The sequence below is a fragment of the Zerene cesonia genome, chromosome 19, assembly GCF_012273895.1.
Source record: "Zerene cesonia ecotype Mississippi chromosome 19, Zerene_cesonia_1.1, whole genome shotgun sequence".
NCBI classification, from domain to species: domain Eukaryota; kingdom Metazoa; phylum Arthropoda; class Insecta; order Lepidoptera; family Pieridae; genus Zerene; species Zerene cesonia.
The window spans coordinates 5,110,491-5,130,881 of NC_052120.1; the positions used below are offsets into that span (position 1 = coordinate 5,110,491).

The 20,391-nt window shown below is 33.7% G+C and overlaps 3 protein-coding genes across 3 annotated transcripts in view; 2 read left to right on the forward strand and 1 right to left on the reverse strand.

The window, feature by feature from the left end:
* The window catches only part of LOC119834734 (cadherin-related tumor suppressor-like), a 13,020-nt gene extending 12,698 nt beyond the window's left edge, over positions 1–322 (reverse strand). Inside the window, exon 1 of the mRNA XM_038359206.1 lies at positions 254–322. Coding sequence (XP_038215134.1) covers positions 254–322 — 69 coding nt within the window. The remainder of the gene's footprint in view (positions 1–253) is intronic.
* Positions 1–11,696, forward strand: part of LOC119834705 (cadherin-related tumor suppressor) — an 84,081-nt gene extending 72,385 nt beyond the window's left edge. The window contains exons 4-9 of the mRNA XM_038359164.1: positions 920–1,121; positions 1,319–1,506; positions 1,586–2,008; positions 2,094–2,595; positions 2,774–8,138; positions 8,467–11,696. Coding sequence (XP_038215092.1) covers positions 920–1,121; positions 1,319–1,506; positions 1,586–2,008; positions 2,094–2,595; positions 2,774–8,138; positions 8,467–11,089 — 9,303 coding nt within the window. The 3' untranslated portion in view covers positions 11,090–11,696. The remainder of the gene's footprint in view (positions 1–919; positions 1,122–1,318; positions 1,507–1,585; positions 2,009–2,093; positions 2,596–2,773; positions 8,139–8,466) is intronic.
* A 3,915-nt stretch (positions 11,697–15,611) lies between these two features.
* LOC119834329 (lipase member H-A-like) lies at positions 15,612–18,593 on the forward strand. The gene is made up of 5 exons (XM_038358670.1): positions 15,612–15,768; positions 15,973–16,221; positions 16,486–16,677; positions 17,089–17,260; positions 18,277–18,593. The coding sequence occupies exons 1-5, from the start codon at positions 15,612–15,614 to the stop codon at positions 18,410–18,412; spliced, it is 906 nt and encodes a 301-aa protein (XP_038214598.1). The 3' UTR covers positions 18,413–18,593.
* Positions 18,594–20,391: the final 1,798 nt, after the last annotated feature.

Sequence of the window (20,391 nt, forward strand, 5' to 3'; positions counted from 1 at the left end):
GCTATATTTATTGTTAATAAATGTATTATTAAATTGTAATAACATGAAAATTATGACGTCATTTAATAATACAAGCAAAGTAGCGTATCAGTTACTATTAATAAACTAACACGAGAAATTATGCAAAGGAATGCAAATTGTCGCATGTATTCTGAAATACGAATGACAATGGTGCACAAAGACTCATCAAGTCAGACGGCCCTGCTAATTAGTAAAAACAATTCGCTGTACATTCGTTTTCTCGACCGCCCGCCAATTCCGGGTACCGCGCTAGAGAGCTGCTAATTTCATCCCAGTACAGTTTTTTCGCGTCGCGCATCATATTCGGCATTTGCCAACTCGATCCGCCATCGAAATTAAGGGCCGAACAATGTCTGACAAAGCGGCCGTCTGCAAAACATTCAAGAGCCGGATTCCGGGACCGCTGCCCGTTTTTTAAATGGTCATCCCGCTCCACGATCCACGAATGAAAGAGCTTGTCATAGCTGGAAAGTTTTGGTGACCTATTATATGGAAAATTCAAATACCGTGCTGGGGTCTTGAAATGTCATTTCGTCGCTTGTAACTGAGACTTGTGACTGGAATAAAGATACACATGTATAGAGTATTTGTCAGTCGCCGTCGTTATGTGACTCGAATTAATAAAACATTTTTAATGCAATTATAACATTCAATTGCTAAAGTTACTTTGTGGTTACATTGTACTACTATTCTTTATGGAATACTTTCTTTAACGCTCTGTGTAAATTTCAGCAACAAAGAAATCGTAATTTTTATATTATATACATTCTAAGCTAAATAGTTATCAATATGCTACTTTTACGTACTAAGTTGCAAGCCGTTACGACTATATATTATATGAATATTTATAAATTTAATGACATATGTAAATTTGAACTGTATTGTTTCTTTATTTCAGACGCCGCATTATATTTTAGTTACCCAAGCACAGGACAATGGCCATCCATCTTTATCAGGAACAGTTACTGTATATATAAATGTTATCGACCTGAATGATAACGCTCCTATTTTTGACCCGATGAGTTTTTCGAATGAAATCCTTGAAGACGTACCTGTGGGCACATCCGTTGTAACTGTTAGTGCAACTGATTTTGATTCAGGTACGATTGATGTATTATATGGATAATATTATAAAAATATGATATAAAAATACACTTTTCATAATAAAAATGGTAATTTTCTATTTAACGCATAAAATTTCAAATGGAACTGGTATGTATTGCTTGGAAATCGGGTATAGATGTTAAATATGTGATGTGACGTTATGTAAATTATGGATGGCATTAAAAAATTTCAGGCTGGAACGGGAAACTGACATACAGTATAACTTCAGGAGATGATGATGAAGACTTTACAATATCTTCAAATGGTACAATCCATACAGCAAAATTATTGGATAGAGAAAAAATATCTTTGTATAATTTGATAATAACAGCGAAGGATTTAGCAAATCCCCCAGAGCCTAGATTATCTTCTACTGTTCAGGTAAAAACATAAAAATCCTTCCCTAAATTTTATTTAAGACATACTAAAAATTTATCTAACCATCATAAAATCTGTGCAGGTAACAGTTCAATTAAAAGACGTAAATGACATGGCTCCTGAGTTTGTAAGTGCTAATATGACTACAGTATCTGAAAATATTCCTCTAAATACTGTTATTATGACAATAAAAGCAGTAGACAAAGATGAAGGGAGGAATGGTTACGTGGAATATTTTATGGATTCTAGCCCTGATGTTAACGGATATTTTTCTCTGGGAAATGTGGACGGTATTTTGCGAGCAACTGGAAAACTTGATCGAGAATTAAAATCCTCCTATACAATTACAGTAAAAGCAAAAGATAGAGGCGACCCAGCTCAAATTACAACAACAGAGATTACTATTAAAATATTAGACGAGAATGATAATAGCCCTGTTTTTGATCCTAAGCAATATAGTGCATCCGTACCGGAAAATGCAAGCATAGGTGCAAGCGTATTGCAAGTAAGTAATTTAAATTTTTCAGTTACTTGTTAAAGCATAGGTAATATTTTTTGAAGTAACATACATACCATTATTAATATTTTAGGTATCTGCAACTGATGTCGACGAAGACGCAAATGGTAGAGTAAGATATTCGATAGATTTTGGAGATGAAAACAGGGACTTTAGCATTAGTGAAGACACTGGAATAGTAAGAGTTGCCAAAAATTTGAACTATGAAAGAAAATCTCGGTATGTTCTTACAATAAGAGCTGAAGATTGTGCTAAAGATGATGTTCGATTTGATACGGCAGAGCTGTCAATATCATTACAAGATATTAACGATAATCCACCAACTTTTTTGGACTCACCGTATTTAGCATATGTAATGGAAAACATTATTCCTCCAAATGGTGGATATATTCTGACAGTACACGCTTATGACGCAGATTCACCGCCTTTTAATAATCAAGTCCGCTATTTTATAAAAGAAGGCGATGCTGATCTTTTTAAAATAAATGCATCATCGGGTCAAATCTCTCTACTAAGAACTTTGGATAGAGAAGCACAAGATGAATACACGCTGTCTTTAGTTGCAATGGATACAGGTAACAAGCTTTAATCGTCAAAATTAAAACAAACGAAATATAGATTAAAATTTTTTATATAATTAATTTTTTATATAAATAAATTATATAAAAAATATGAAACTATATTTCGTTTAAAGTTTATTACTTAAAAGATTTTTGTTAAATGGTTGAAATAATTCAATAATTACCGTTTCAGGTTCTCCTCCATTAACAGGGTCGGGAACAGTTAAAGTAATTGTTCAAGATGTAAATGACAACAGTCCCGACTTTGAAAGACAAAGTTACAAAGCGCATATCAAAGAAAACTCCCCACTTGGTACAATAATACTAAATCCAAAAGCAATTGACAAAGATATAGGAAACAATGCTAAAATAAGATACAGCTTACTTGGGGATAAATCTGAAAGATTTGTCATAAATCCAGTTACAGGCGTAATTACAAATAATGAAACATTGGACAGGGAGGAGTGGGAAACGTATTATTTAATTGTGATGGCTCAAGATTCATCTACCACAGATCCACGAACAGCCACAGCTAATGTCACAATAGTTGTTGATGATGAAAATGATAATACACCTTCATTTTCTCAAACAGTTTACGAAGTTTTCATATCTGAAAAAACTAAGGCAAATGATTTTATTTTTGGTGTAAAAGCGAAAGATAATGACGTTGGTCTAAACAAAAAAATTATTTATAATTTGAAAGGGGAGCATCAGGATTTGTTCACCATAAATAAAGAAACCGGTGTGATCAAAGCAAAAGAAGCTCTAAACAAATATAATGATAGAACTAAACTGTCACCTACATTTAATTTAGTAATTGTAGCTACGGACTGTGGTATTTCATCTCGACAAAGCTCAGCAGACTTGATTTTAATACCCAAATCGGGAAAGAATTTCCCTAAGTTCACCGTTACGAATAAATTAACATTTACATTCCCCGAAGATACTCCAGAAGGAGTATTAGTGACTCGTTTATCAGCTACGTCTCCCAAAAAGGGGTCTGTAGGCTTACTACAATACTCAGTAGCAGGTGGCAACGTTGGAGATGCACTACGAGTAGAACCAATGAGTGGAGAAGTTTTCATTACGGGAAAAGGATTCGATTATGAAACGATGCCTCTATACGAGGTGTGGTTTGAAGTTAGAGACTCCGACAATCCACCTTTAAAATCTTTTATAGAAATAGAAATAAAAGTTTCTGATGCCAACGATAATGCACCTGTTATTGAACAAATGTTATATAATGCTACTGTACCCGAAGAAGAATCACCACCACAAACAGTGATAAAAATTGAAGCTCACGATGACGACTCAGATGGAAATGGAAAGATTGCATTTAGACTCGTAAATGATTATGAAGAAACTTTCGTAATCGATACAGATAATGGTGAAATTTATACTAATATTGCCTTAGATAGGGAATCGATCCCATTTTATGAAATCATAGTTGAAGCAGTAGACCATGGTGTACCCCAGCTCACTGGAACATCCACTGTTCTTGTAACTGTATCTGATAAAAATGATAATCCACCTAGGTTTACGCGACTCTTTAGCGTGAATGTAACCGAAAATGCAGAAATTGGTTCATTTGTTATCAAAGTTACAAGTTCAGATTTAGATATTGGAACAAATGCTAATGCTACTTACAGTTTCGTAGAAAATCCTGGAGAAAAGTTTGTGATTGATCCCGTTACAGGTAACGTGACTGTAGCGCGTCCGCTAGACCGAGAAATACAAGATGAATACATTTTAAAAGTTGCAGCGATTGATGGGGCGTGGAGGTCTGAAACACCTTTAACTATCACCATACAGGATCAAAATGATAATGCACCTGAATTTGAATATTCATATTACAGCTTTAATTTCCCAGAATTGCAACGGAAAAACAGTTTTGTTGGACAAGTTATTGCTACTGATAAAGATAAACAAGGACCTAATTCAATTATTTCTTATTCTTTACAACAAACATCAGATTTGTTTTCTATTGATCCTGCTACCGGGGAAATTTCAAGCAAATTTACTATGAACTATAAACGTACACCAGTCAATTCGTCACCTGAAAATACTTATTCTGTTATTGTAGTAGCTACTGATAATGGTAAACCACCCATGTCATCTGATTGCCTCGTCACCATAAATATTGTAGATGCCAATAACAATAAACCTAAATTTAAGCCACACGAAACACTAGTACCTGTCCCACATGATGCCACGCTTGGTGAAAAGATAATCAAGTTGCAAGCTGAAGACACTTTAGATTATGGGATTAATGCTGAAATAGAGTACCATGTTTTTAGTGGGAATGGAACAGCATTCTTTTCAGTTGATAAAATATCGGGATGGATAGTAGTAAGCAAACAATTTTATAATGTTGGGCAGTATTACAATATCAAAGTAAAAGCAGTTGACAAAGGAGTCCCACCACAATGGGATATAACAAATTTACAATTTGTTGTAACTGGAGAAAATATTCATAGCCCCAAATTTACAGCTCTAAGTTATCAAGTAATAGTGCCTGAAAATGAGCCAGTCGGATCTTCTATCCTAACATTAAAAGGTAACGATGAAGACGATGGTCCTAATGGCATAATACGATATGAAATTTCATCAGGAAATGAGGACGATGTCTTTAAAATCCACCCCGTATCAGGTGTAATTAGTATACGACGTTCACTCGATTATGATGAGGTTCAAGAATACAGACTTAATATCACTGCAAAAGATTTGGGATTCAAACCTAAAGAGGCAACTGCAACAGTTACAATTATCCTAACAGACATTAATGATAACGCTCCTATTTTCAACCAATCTCATTACATTGCATATTTGCAAGAAAATTCACCGATAAATACATTCATATTCAGTGTAGAAGCCGTAGATGTTGATTCACCGAAAAATGCAATTATTAAGTATCGTATTATAAATGGAATGACGTCGTTATTTAATATAGATTCTAATACTGGAAAAATATTTTCTAAGGAAATATTTGATTTCGAAGAAAAAACAACGTATAAAATAGAAGTTATGGCTGAAAACCCAGATTCGACTATGCGCAGCACTACCGAGGTTGAAGTGCATATTACAGGCGTAAACGAATATTATCCAAAGTTTGTACAACCCGTATTTCACTTTGATGTATCAGAATCTGCTGAAGTAGGTACAAATGTTGGTGTAATTCAAGCAACCGATCAAGACAGTGGTGACGATGGAGTTATTTATTATTTGTTTGTAGGATCAAGTAACGATAAAGGTTTCAATATTAATTCACAGACTGGCGTAATTAGGGTAGCTCGATACTTAGACAGAGAAACTCAAAATAGAGTTGTTTTAACGGTGCTAGCTAAAAACTATGGAAGTATTCATGGTAACGATACAGACGAGGCACAGATCATAATATCAATTCAAGATGGTAACGATCCACCAGAGTTTTTGCGAAACTATTACGAAGCAACGATTTCAGAAGGTTCAAAGATAGGCCAAGAAGTTATACAAGTACAAGCTATAGACAAAGATGTCCGCCCGCAAAATAATCAATTCAGCTATTCAATTATTTCGGGTAATGGAAATCAAGATTTCAAAATTGATCCTCAGAGTGGTATAATAGAAGTCACTCGGCATCTTGATCGCGAAACTTTATCTTCTTATTCGTTAATAGTGGGTGCAATAGATACTGGAATTCCACCACAAACAGGTACTACAACTGTGAAAATAACTTTGACTGATATAAATGATAATGGGCCTATATTTGATACAGAAAACTTCGATGGTTCTGTTTATGAAAATGAACCTCCTAATACAAGCATTACAACGCTCTCTGCAAAAGATCCTGACCTACCTCCAAATGGTGCACCATTTTCTTATACTATTATTGGAGGAAAACATCAAAGTTTTGTAAAAGTGCAAAAACATACTGGTGTACTTTTTACTACAAGAAAAATTGATAGAGAACTTACTCCAAACCTAGAAGTAATGATACAAATAGAAGATAGTGGAATGCCTGTAATGTCTTCAAACTATACCATTCATATCAAGGTATTAGACAGAAATGATAATCCGCCAACACCAAGATCAGTCCATGTTCTTGTTTTTGCCTTTAATAATAAATTACCTCCCAGTAAGATAGCTGACGTTAAACCAAACGATCCAGATATCGTTGGTGACTATAAATGCAAAATGATTAAAGAGTCAACATCTGAAAGTACTCTTTCGCTTTTGAGTATAAGAAAGGGATGTGACTTGTATTCTAACTCTGTGAAACCTGGTCAAGGTTATTCTTTTTCAGTATCTGGAAATGATGGAATTCATAGAGACGTTGTCTCATCAGTCAGCGTTGAGTACTTTTCCTTTGATAACAATACAGTTGAAGAATCAGTCACTGTCCGAATATTTAACATGACAGCTAACGACTTTTTATCGCATTATTATCGAATTTTATTAGAAACGCTAAAAGTAGGTTTTAAAAATAAAGAAAGTGTATATCTGTACAGTATTAATGAAGCTAAAAGAACTTTAGATTTAACCATGGCTATAAAAGTAAATAACGTGATATGGAAAAGAGACAGTACGGAAAAGCATCTTAAATCAAAAGAGTCAGAAATAAAAAAAATATTAAAAAAACAAATTATACTCCCCTTTTTTCCTTGTGCTCAAAATTCATGTGAAAATGACGGCATATGTACCGATGCAATCAATGTATTGGATGACACCAAAATTACAGAAAGTTCCACTCTGATTATATCTTCACCGTTAGTGCAACATGATTATGAATGTCATTGTAATGATCGCTTTATGGGTAAAAATTGTGAAAAACGTCAAGATCCATGTTCACCAAACCCATGCAAATTCGGAGCACAGTGCAGAAAACAAGGTCACGATTTTATGTGCTTGTGTCCAGATCGAAGAGAAGGTAAAACTTGCGAATTAGAACGTGATGATGCGTGTAGTAGCAACCCATGCAAAAATGGTGGTTCCTGCAAGGAAAGTTCGGATAGAAACTCTTTCTTCTGTCTTTGTCGACCGGGATATCGAGGAAATCAATGCGAAGGTCTCATAGACTCATGCAGACCTAATCCTTGTTTACATGGAGGGATATGTATCAGCTTAAAACCAGGTTATAAATGCAGCTGCACAAACGGTCGTTATGGTACACACTGTGAAAGCTCAACATTTGGTTTTAATGAATTGTCGTATATGCAATTTCCGACATTAGATGCTTCGACGAATGATATTACCCTCGTATTTGCCACAACAAAATCAGATGCGTTGTTGCTTTATAATTACGGAGCTCAAACCGGAGGCAGATCTGATTTTATTGCCATAGAACTACTTGGAGGAAAACCTGTATTTTCATTTGGTGGTGCTCGGACATCAATTACTACAGTTGCTATTACAGAAACAGATAAAAATTTAGCGGATGGAAAATGGTACAAATTAACAGCAACACGAAATGGCCGAGTTATTTCTCTAAGCATAGCTACCTGTACTGACCACGGAGACGTGTGTACGGAATGTGAGCCCGGTGACAAATCATGCTACGACGATGATACTGGCCAAGCAGGGTAAGATAATATAATCACACTATCACACTAATATTATAAATGTGAAAGTTTGTTTTTTTGGATGTTTGTCCGTCAATCAGGCTGAAACTACTGAACGGAGTTTAAATTCTCCCTTTGGATTAAACAGGAATTTTTATATCCAGACGGAGCCGGGTCGAGCGTCTAGTATTCAATAAAAGCATTTACCGTGCATTCGTTTTAACATGCTTTATAAAAAATAATTAGTAAATTAAGAACCTGTTAATAAATAATGAAAACAGAGATTTTTTTATACAAAATGCTAATATTTTCCTATGAAATGATTTGATTGCCTTTTTTTATTTTTCAGAACTTTGAATTTCAACAACGAACCTCTTCTCATCGGCGGCTTACACAAAGCAGATCCAGTCTTAGAACGTCCGGGACAAATACACTCGGATGATTTTGTTGGCTGTATGCACAGTATTACAATCAATGGTCGGTTATTAAACTTGACTAATCCTTTGAAAGCTCGCGGAGTTGAACCGAATTGCGATAGATCTGAAAGAGGAGCATGTTTCAAAAAGGATATATGTGGTGTAGGAGAATGTATCGATCGCTGGAAAACAAATTATTGTACATGTGGTAATAATATACTGTCATCTGATTGTAGTAACTCACTTCAAAGCATATCCGTCGGGGACAATGGATATGTAATATACACAATTTCAGAAAAACACAGAAGGATGCAATTACTTGAATCATTTTACGGTGGTAATACTGCTTGGGAGAAAAAGTTAACTAAAGGCGTGACAAAAGCAATATCTAAAGCTACTAATCCCGCTAAGGTTTTGTCTTTTTCATTTAAAACTCATAGAAAAGTCGGTTTACTGTTTTATGCTGCTACGGAAAAATATTATACGCTAATTGAATTAATTGAAGGAAAAGTAAGCTATACGTCAAAACAAAGTTCACTAGTAAATATGACGCAAATGGAACAACGCGATGTTTCCGACGGAAATTGGCATAATGTAACATTATTTGGTTATGGCAGGAGCATAAAGTTGCTGGTTGACGATAGATTGGTTGGAGAAGAACTGGATGCTGCAAGCGTACACGACTTTTTAGATCCATACTTAACTGCCATATCATTAGGCGGTGTAAAATCTGAATGGATATCATCATACAATAAGTTCGAAGGATGTCTAGCAAACTTAACTATAAATAATGAGATTCAACCATTTATTGGAAACGGTAGCATCTTAAGAGATGTTACACGCAAGGGAAAAATAATTTCGGGTTGTCATAGCGCTTTCGGAGCTGGATTAACTCAAAACCCTGATCCATTAAGTATTGGAATTACATTGGTTATTTCGTTTTTCATAATATTAATTGTCGCTATATTGGTGTCCTTTATTGTATTTCGTCTGCGCAAACAGAAAAAGGAGAAAGCTGGTGTTCCAAATGTAAAAAGTAATGTGGTACACACTAAGCAAAATGGTGGTCCTGCAATGTTAAATGCACCAAATTTAATCGCTGGTACCAATGATAGTCTAATGAATAGAAATATACATAGTAATGAAACGAGTTTAAACAGTTACATGTCCGAAAATGCAGATATAATGAGAAACGTTGGCCATATTGTAGGGCCGGAACTTCTATCCAAAAAGTATAAAGATCGTGAAATAATGAATATTGATCCACCTAGACCACAACGGCCGGATATAATTGAACGCGAAGTAGTGGGAAAAAGTCCAGCTCTTAGAGATGATCACCATCCACCCCCGCCACCATCAACTAACACATCCCACTCACATAATCATGACCATCCCAGTGGTATGGATTTGAATTCAGAAGTTCCTGAACATTATGATCTGGAAAACGCTAGTTCGATTGCACCTTCAGATATAGATATTGTATATCACTACAAAGGGTTTAGAGAAGCAGCCGGTGTTCGGAAATACAAAGCGACGCCTCCTCCACTTGCAAGTTACCACCACAAACATCAGACTCCACAACATAGACATTCTCCTCATCATTCAAGTGGTTATCCACCAAGAGTACTACCACAAGCTTCACAACCACCTCCTCAACCAAGACAGCATCAAACGACACCTTTAGCTCGACTTTCGCCAAGTAGTGAACTGAGCCAACAACCCAGAATACTGACTCTTCACGACATATCAGGAAAGCCACTCCAGAGTGCTTTATTGGCAACAACTTCTAGTTCAGGTGGAGTCGGTAAAGATGCCTTACATAGTAATAGTGAACGGAGTTTAAACAGTCCAGTAATGTCCCAATTGAGCGGACAAAGCTCTTCAGCAGGTAGAAAAACACCTAACGCATCTGCTCAGGCGCAACAAGTATCAGTGGGCTCTGGAGCAGTAGGCCTAACTGCAGAAGAAATAGAAAGAATGAATGCAAGGCAACGTACCTCAAGTTTAGTATCCACCTTAGATGCAGTATCAAGCTCTAGTGAGGCTCCACGTAGTGGCGGTGTTAGCCATCATATGTCACACAGGCATCACTCTCCACCAGTAGACAACAGAAGTTCAACAGGATCAGATGATGAAAGTGGTAATGACAGCTTTACGTGTTCAGAAATAGAATATGACAATAATAGCTTAAGTGCGGATAAACCTGATGACGTAAGAAGACAAAATGTTAATAGCACAAGTAATAATAAAAAACCAATATTACCACCGCCATACGAAAGTTTTGACTCGTCATTTCGTGGTTCATTAAGCACTCTAGTCGCATCGGATGACGATCTCGCTCCTCATGTGGGTTCAGCATTGTATAGACAAGCTAACGGCTCTCCGGCCCCGGCCACTCTAGGCTGGGATTATTTATTGAATTGGGGTCCCAACTTTGAGAGCATGATAGGAGTTTTTAAAGACATTGCTGAACTACCTGATTCTGTCAATGGCCGAATGTCTTCATCTTTAAGGCTTCCTAATGGAACGCCAAAACCATCCGAAGAATATGTTTAACAATGTATAATATTTTCCTTGTAAATAATTATAGTAAATGTACATAATTTTTACGATCTTGTATCAAGATCTCTTTAATGTATCTTGCCATATTTTTGTTAAATATAGATTTTAATAATAGGTTAACAATTAATTATGATGTTAGTGCTTATTTCCTAAATTGAAACCTCATTTTCAAATGTAATTAATGTAAATAGTAAATACGTAATTTTGTAAATATAAAGTTCCAATGGTTTCAAGGATAAGTGTCAAAAAGTTATAATTTCAATTTAGGATTTAAAGATCAATAAATGAAAATTAAATAATTACTACCTCTTAATATTATCGTAAAATTTCAGTACAATGTTGATTTCGAATTTAATAAACTAATACATATTGGGTTTGGTAGTGATTGTACAATATGCAAAATATTATTATTGGAACAATAGACTGAATTTATGTAACTCTTAACTTATACTTGGTATGTGATAGCTTTGTTTGTCACAGATTTATAAAAGTATGACAACGCTTTATGTTTGCCATGCGCATAGTGAATTACGTGCCAAATGTTACTTCTGTTCGAAAGAACCGACTGATTTTAAATGTAAAAATAAACGAAATCAAAATAAATATTATTTTTTATTTAAAATCCTTCATCAATGAATTTTTTTTTTTAAACTCGTCACTCGTTCATTCGCCACCCCAGTGTAGCGTCAATCTTTCTAGATTTCAAATTATTTGTCATAATTTTTTTTTATTTCGCAAATTTTCAATGAGACCTCGAAAATATAATTGGCCAAGTATATATACCATGTCATTAACACTATCATCATCTAACACATTTTTTAAAATAAAATTTACAAACAACTTTATTGTTTACAGTAGTGAAGCAACATTAAAACAAATGTAACAATTTAATTAATTTATCTTATCTGGTTAGATTAGATGAAGCACAATAAAATTCGAGTAAATTTTTATTATATACGAAAACACCGGAAGGAAAACTTCATTTCCGCTAGCGATTAAAAGTAAGGTCAACAAAGAAAATAGGGCTATTTATGGTTCACTATGAAAGTATGAAGTGTTCCACCGACGCATAATTTTTTCTTGGTTCACATAGTACATTCTTTATCTATGGAGCCCTTGACGGTAATTATGAGGGCAACAATGAACAAAATGTTTAAATTTTACGATAACAGTTCGAAGTTACTACAATTTTGACGTGGTAATATTACACAATGAATCAAATTTCTGCAGGATTGCTAGTTTAAAATATACTAGCTGTGACCCGCGGTTGAAACCGCGTAAGTCCGTATCCCGTAGGAATATCGGTATAAAAAGTGCCTTTGTGTTATTTCAGTTGTCCAGCTATCTACGAAGCAAATTTCATTGCAAATTTCAATTTTTTTTAGTTTTTGCGTGAAAGAGTAACAGACGCACACATATGCATCCATCCTCACAAACTTTCGCATTTATAGTATCATTATTCACCAATAGATGTAAGGAAAAAAAAACACGAATAAAACACGAATATGACATTTTCTAAAAAAGGTTTCTAGCTAGATCGATTTATCGCCCCCGAAACCACCTATATACTAAATTTCATGAAAATCGTTAGAGCCGATTCCGAGATTCCAATTATATATATATATATATATATATATATATATATATATATATATATATATATATATATATATATATATATATATATATATATATACAAGAATTGCTCGTTTAAAGGTATAAGATAGGTAATGTGAAAACCTTTCTTCAAGATGGCTGCCGCAGGACAAGGGTGACAACCCGACAAATTTCGAGTTCAGTTTCTAACAACCTTATCCACTTATAAAAACTACAAAATTGCGTGTTCCAATTCCGAGAAACACAAAAAAAAAACTGTATACTATTTCAAAGGACTAACGCCCGAAACAACTCCGATTATATGTAACAACTATTAGTCGTTGGGTCTTACTTAAGTATTATTGTTAATTGCTTTTCCCCTATTAATGAAACATTTTCTACTTTCCATACTGATAATTAGCTTTTTAAAAATTTCACTGTAAGTGTACTGATTCAAATATCTTACCATAATTCGTACTTATATTGAATTTTAGGCTCGTGATGTGTAGTGGTCCTAAATGAATGTACTAAAATAATAAAATAAATTGTCCATGCATAATGTAGTTTTATAAACGTGTGTCTGAGGAATAACAAAAATACCACATCAAATATCTAACTTTAGCTTATCAAAGAGTAGAACTTATTGAAGGCTCATTAGTTTTTCTAAAAGTATCTAAAAAAAAGTAACGAATTATTACCCTTTCTGTCAACACTTATGTTGTAACAGAGTTTTATAAAAACCCTCACTCACTAAATCAATTCGAATTGTTTGCAATATATTATTGCGTGCGTTTCACAGAGGATGCAATTTTATGTGATGGAAGTTAAGGGGAGATTGTTAGAAGCTTAAATTCAAGTTTGTATAAATGTTTACGTGAATTTCAAAAACCACATATACAGTCTTATGTAAAGGTGATATAGATTTTTTTTTTATAAAATGTACCACTTAAACAATGTATCTTATGTTGGGATAGTGTTAGAGAACGCTGTGCGCTTGTAATAAGGAATATAGATTACTTTTAATTATGAAAATATCGTAACCTATTAATTATTAACAACCCTACACCTAACAACAATTCTATAATTGAAAACCCTAACCCTAATAAGGTTAAGGTGACAAAAATACTCTCTTTAAGATAAATAAATAGTTATTTTAATGCTTATCCTTAGTAGTACATATAAGTACTATTAATGTAGACTGATCACTGATGTACTTGTTGATGTTTCAGTAAACTGACATGTTTTCTGCTCAATTTAAACTATTTTGATGAACCTACCTGAAGCGTCCTTACACATTGCTCACAGTAAGGACACTTTGTGTACCCTTCTAGGTAAATTGATCTAGTACCATTCAATGTCAGTGATAAATTTATTGAAATCAGTCAGTTTAAAAAAGATCTTCGAACTAGACAAACCTATAAATAGTACAAAAGACGTCTAGTTTTTCCTAGGCGATTAAATTAATAACGACTTTGACCTAATACATTTCTATCAACGTTTTAATTTCAATATTTATAAAGTTTAATTAGTCGCGTAAAATGCTTCTCTATTTTTATATACTATTAGCGTTTTCTGTCATATTTTCCTGTAAGTATAATTTATTAAGGATTCTGTCATCAATAAGATTAATGAAGTGTTGTTTCTTCGTGTGTTGTGTATCGTACTAAAGTAACGTTCAGTAAGTTCTTAAATAAGTCCTATAAATATTAGTTCATTTGTCCTGTAATATCCGTACATTACTTTTTGTATTGAAGCAGTAGAGCACTTATTTCAATTTTATCAGTCAAATTTGGTAAAACTAAGAAAAGCCGCTACTTGGAAATTCGTTCCCGACTTTAAATTAATGTCGCAATCTTGTTGGAATGAAAAGAATACAAATCGATTACATACAGTATATAGGGTATATTAATTGTATACAATCATGTAAAATTAATACATAATAACACTACCATGTTATTTATATAAGTTCATATCTAACTTTACCCTCAATTGCTTAGTAAGCAGTTTCACTAAGACCCTAACTGTTGACCCCTTTGGTATTGGTATTCTCGGATACCTTGGTATTTCATAAGCATCTGTAACAAAAACACGCAGTGTTTGCCTTGATTTATACTTTCTCCTTAGTATTATTTGAACAGTGTTGTCGACTATAAATTTAATCTTAAATTTCTATATTTTAGCACATGGTTTTTTTCTGTTGTAGCAATTGCGTTTATTTAACAAATTGTTTTAGGTCACAGTCTTAATATATTTGGACCAAATTGTATATCGCCTTCATTAATCTGCCCAAACGAAAATATTACTTTTTGGTTGTACACTAGGTAAGTTAAAATGATGTATTATTTCATTTTCATCAATTTTTATTTGTATACACGAGCTAAACAGGGCAAGGGTTAAAGCCCCCCATGAAGAATACATACAGCCAGATGGCCGGAGCGGCCATCTGGCTGTAGAGTTAGTTAGTTATCATCGAACCTTCGAATCTCGAATATTTCGGTTTTCTTCACCAATTGGTGCAGTAGTGATATAAACCAAAATACCCATAGTATTACACTCGTCTAGATTCGAAACTTTGACTTTTTTATTTACGTCAGAGTTTTTCACCACTGAGCCACCACTGCTATCTTCTCCTCCTACTTAAAAATAGTTAAAAACAAAAAAGCCAAACATAACTGTACAAACATAAAATGACAAAAAATACTGATAGGAAAAAGAAACACACACGGCCTGTTTATCATATTAGTAAACAAGGAAATAAACAAAATTGTAGATCCCTCAATAAAGGATTCACTGTTTGCACAAAACACAACATGTTAATATCAAATATTTATAGGGCATTTGTACCATTGTTGAGCCATAAACTTAGCCTGAATAAAACAATAAAAATGCCAAATCAAAGTCATGGTGTATTCAGAATAACATGCTTCTTTATAGGCAAAATGCACATGCTCCTGTAGAAATTAAAGCCAAAGACCCGATTGACTCAGCGCCATGGGTGAAGGGGGCTCCTATCAAAATTTTGATCCATGGTTATACGGGACACAAAGATTACGCACCGAACACTGAAATAAGACCAGGTAACCTTGTCCGTAACCTCCTTTAATTTGTATATAAACAAGATAATGGAGTCATAAACTACATTGAATAATATCAACAAAAATGCGAAGAATTAGATTTATTATACACAAATTGTTTTTGGGTACTGAAAATACGTCATCGTGTTTTGTTATTTACCTTTACTTTTCATAATATGTTGCTTTAAAGAACTGGAATTTTTGCAGCATATTTAGATTGCTGTGACTACAACATAATTTCAGTGGATTATAACAAGATAGCTCTGGAGCCATGCTATTTGCATGCTGCTGCAAACACTGAGCTGGTCGGAATGTGCACTGCTCAACTCATTGATGACCTGGTGAATCAAGGTTTCCCTCTAGAGGACTTCCACGTAGTGGGTTTTAGTCTCGGAGCACAAACTGCAGGTTTTATTGCAAAATATTTGAAGTCTGGGCTATTGGAGCGGATTACTGGTCAGTTTTACTTTTGAGGACTGTGAATCAGTACCTAATCTATTTGAATGTAAACTATTAATATCTTTAAAACACATGCTGTTAACTAACTGGATTGAATAGGCCCATTAAAAAGACAAACCGTAAATTCAACATATATAGCCACAATCTTGTTTCTTTTTTTATTTATTTAACAAGAATTTTCAAACTAATTCCTTTCCTTTATTTGTTGTGAAATTTGTAATTTGTAAGTTTAAAAAAGTATATGGTAATCATTCTTTTTAGCTCTCGATCCAGCTCTTCCTTTGTTTGTAACCACGGATCCTGCCAAAAAAGTAGATTCTAGTGATGCTAAGTTTGTAGATATCTTACACACTAATTCTTTGGAGAGAGGCAAATTTGAAACTAGCGGCCATGTTGACTTTTTCGCAAACGGTGGACTATGGCAACCTGGTTGTACGGCAAATGAAAATTATAGTAAGTTCACAAAATACTCTTGAAATAAACAAATTTATTATTCAATTTATGTGCAACAAAAATTAAAATTGTAAAATCAAGGTACGAAATTGCGTTTACGCCTAAAAACTTAAATAGCAATTGGTATTGCTCACAAGTTGCTAAGGTGATTTATTTTACAAGTCATATAAATCTTGACTTTAGTTTAATAATAATAGATTCATGCAATACTGAATACTGACTACAGTGTGGGAATATCATTATTACGCATGACTCGGCGAAAAAAACGATCCACAGATTTCAATTTATCAAAGTTATAACATTGGAGATCTCCAAAATTAAACAATGGCTAATTTACATGTCATTAAGATGTTAGTCATCAATTCCGTTCTAAAACTCCAAAATAATATGTCCACCTTAATATGTTCGCAGCGAAATCTGGCTGCTATCATGCGAGAGCGCCGCAGTACTATGCAGAATCAATATCATCCGATGTAGGTTTTTATGCAACCAAATGTTCATCGTGGTTATATCACATGATAGGATGGTGCAAGTTAACAAGCTCCGGGGAGGACGTGCTTTTTGGAGAGCATGTCTCGAGAAAGTGAGTTTTATTAATATTGAAATTAAATATTTTAATAAGCTACCGCATTTACGTTTTTCAAAGAAGAGAGATACATAAAATATAGTCTAGGACGTGTAGCACAACATATGTATTGGTTATAAGTCGATGGTAAAGCTTTATATTATAATAAAAGATATTGAATTTGCTTATCAAAGATATTCAATATCTTTGGTAATTACTTTCTCAACTCTTTATCGGCATAAATACTAGACTTGGAATGCATTTTTGAAAAGTTTAGTCATAAGTCTTTAGTGAAGAATTTTTTTATTTAAACAATTTTTGAGCAAAGGAAAAATAACACATTCCATTACATTGTCCTTATATTACCACCTCATGCAATCAGAATGCAGATATTACTAATTGTCATCGTGCCTTCGCTTAAGTACAAGTGCCGAAGTGTGACTAACTTTCACTTTCTTGCCTACCCTTTCAATTCATATGTTTCCTTATTATCAAATAGCGACAACTTGGAGCAAAGCGAAAAAAACATCAAGATAATTCAGCGTAATACAATGGTAGAAAATATTTCTGTTCTAACATTGACAGTTATTATGTACGTACCATGTTCATGTTATGAACTATCATTTGGATGAAAAGATGTAATGAATATGCAGTTAAATTTATTGATTGATTGAAGAATGTTTAACTCCACTCTAAAATAGTCTCAATCAAATCATGTGTTTTGTAACTATATCTATATATGAAATGCACTCCGTACTTCATAGTGTCCGCATGTCAACTAATTTCAATATTTAACGTATTTTGTCACAAGTAAGACACTTTCGAGACAGTAAGCATGGACGGTATATTCATACCTATGATTGGTTATTGGTAACCATAAATGTGACAATTTTATTGAGTTAAAACGAAATGATAATGGAGTGAAGATTGGAAGAGAATGTAGTTTTTTTTTATTTAGTATATTTAAACTCTTAGAAGAGAAACTTTAAAGGTTTTTAATTATTTTAATGAATAATAATTATTCGTTGTTTCAGTGTAACCGGAATATACTTTTTTGACACAAATTCTGCAGCGCCCTTTGCCCGTGGACCATCTAACTCGAATAAAACCGAAGATGCTGAAGTGATGACAGGTGTTTTATCAGCTCTATCTTCTTTATTCCTTGGATGATATAAGTATTAGGATACGGCACTTTCGTGTCCTATATTTATACCTATACAAACATCTAATCACGTAAGAATATCTTAAAACTTCTCATAACGTTACTTTTTGATTAGTATACATATGTATTTATACAAATTGTTGTGCAACACATACCTAAAGCCAAAGATAACCAAAGCCATTAAATAATTTAGATATAACACAATATTGTTGTTTTATTTCCGGATCTTAAAAATATATATTTATGCACGCTCGCTTGTGCATGGATAGGCTATTTGATTGAAGCCCGCGGACCAAACCACCGAGCAGCTGCTTTGTTTTAATTAATAATAAATCACTCTTGAATAATTAGAAATAGTCAAATCATATGCCTCTGAGTTTCTTATTACTTTTTATACACTTACCATAACAGTTTTATTGTTAGGGTAAGTAAAATTTAACTGTTTGAAACAAATGATGTCGGTACTCTTTTCCTTTTAAACGTAGAAACAGTTACTACTTGAAAATAATTAGTGGTCATCAGGCGGATTTTCCCCTTTCTTTCATAATATCCTCATATCGGTTACACATCCTCAATTACCTCACAATATTGCAACACGTAGGAGGCGTTTATTCTCGCTATATTATCTTCAGATCAATAAAATATACATTTTATGAATACCGTATGACGCTATGTTTATGGCGAATTTAGTATAACTTTCCTTACGTGATTAGAAATCAGACCAGACTGGATCCTTGGCATTGTAGATTATGTAACGTTTGACGTCTGGTATGAGTATACCTGCTCTAGAAATAAAAATAGATAGGATTATGTTCATACGTTTCATAAAATGACATTGATTAAACTAGTAAATTCGAGTTTGATTAGTTGATAAAAAATATACTCAGTTCACTACATATTCAAGTAAGTCGTTATTGAACTAACTTTTTTTTTCAACATAAAAAATTGTTGAAGTTCGATCATATTTTTATATTATTACGACTTACATACTTAACCAATAATACAAGATAATAAAATACTACTATACATATATATAACTCAAGAACGGATGAATCGATTTGGCTGAAAATTTGTGCAGAGTTAGCTTAGAACTAGGAGACGGACATATGATAGTTTATTAGTTGATAGTTTTCCCGGAAATCCCACGGGAACGGGAACATGCGAGAAAAGCCCCGGGTCAATCTTTCCTGCGACTACGCGGGCAAAGCCGCGGTTGGAAAGCTAGTTACAGATAATTCTTATGAAGATACAATTCCGATCCGATCTGATTTTTAGTGACAATTTATAAATAATTATATATGTAAATACCTTGTCTATAATAATTAATAACATAAGTATTATATTAGTGGTAGGAAATAAGTTAAATTTCATATTATTTAAACATACGTACATCTTTTTTTTAACAATGATATTAGCAAAAAAAAAAAATGTTTTCCTCACTAGTTGACCTGATCTCATAAGGTAAACTCTAGGATTACATATATAATAACATAGCGCAGATTGCGGGCGGCGCCACTTGCGTAAACTTTTGCATCGCGGGTCTATTTCAAAATGCGGATATGGTCGATATACGGTAAAAACATAATACTTATTCAACAAGGTTTAACCCTCACGTCACTGTAGCTTAAACAACTTTCGAGTTTTCAATGTCATTTTTTTAGATACATTTTAAAATCGATCATAATTATTTTAGATTACATTTTTAAATTATTCTATTTGAACCTACTCAAAAAACGTGCCAAATATATTACTATTCATTAGTTATTTATTTGTAAATAAGCAGCATCTGCAATTTAATTATACCTTAATATTTTTCTCCTTGTATGAGAAAGTTAATTATAAACGAGGGCATTCACCAAAATTACATCACAATGCTCTTCAATAATTTCTGAAAAGCCGTCCGACGCCCAAAATTTATAGCGTGTCTCCTATCTACCGCCAAATTTCGATTATTCTACTTCTGAATGGATCTCTTTTTTTCATACTT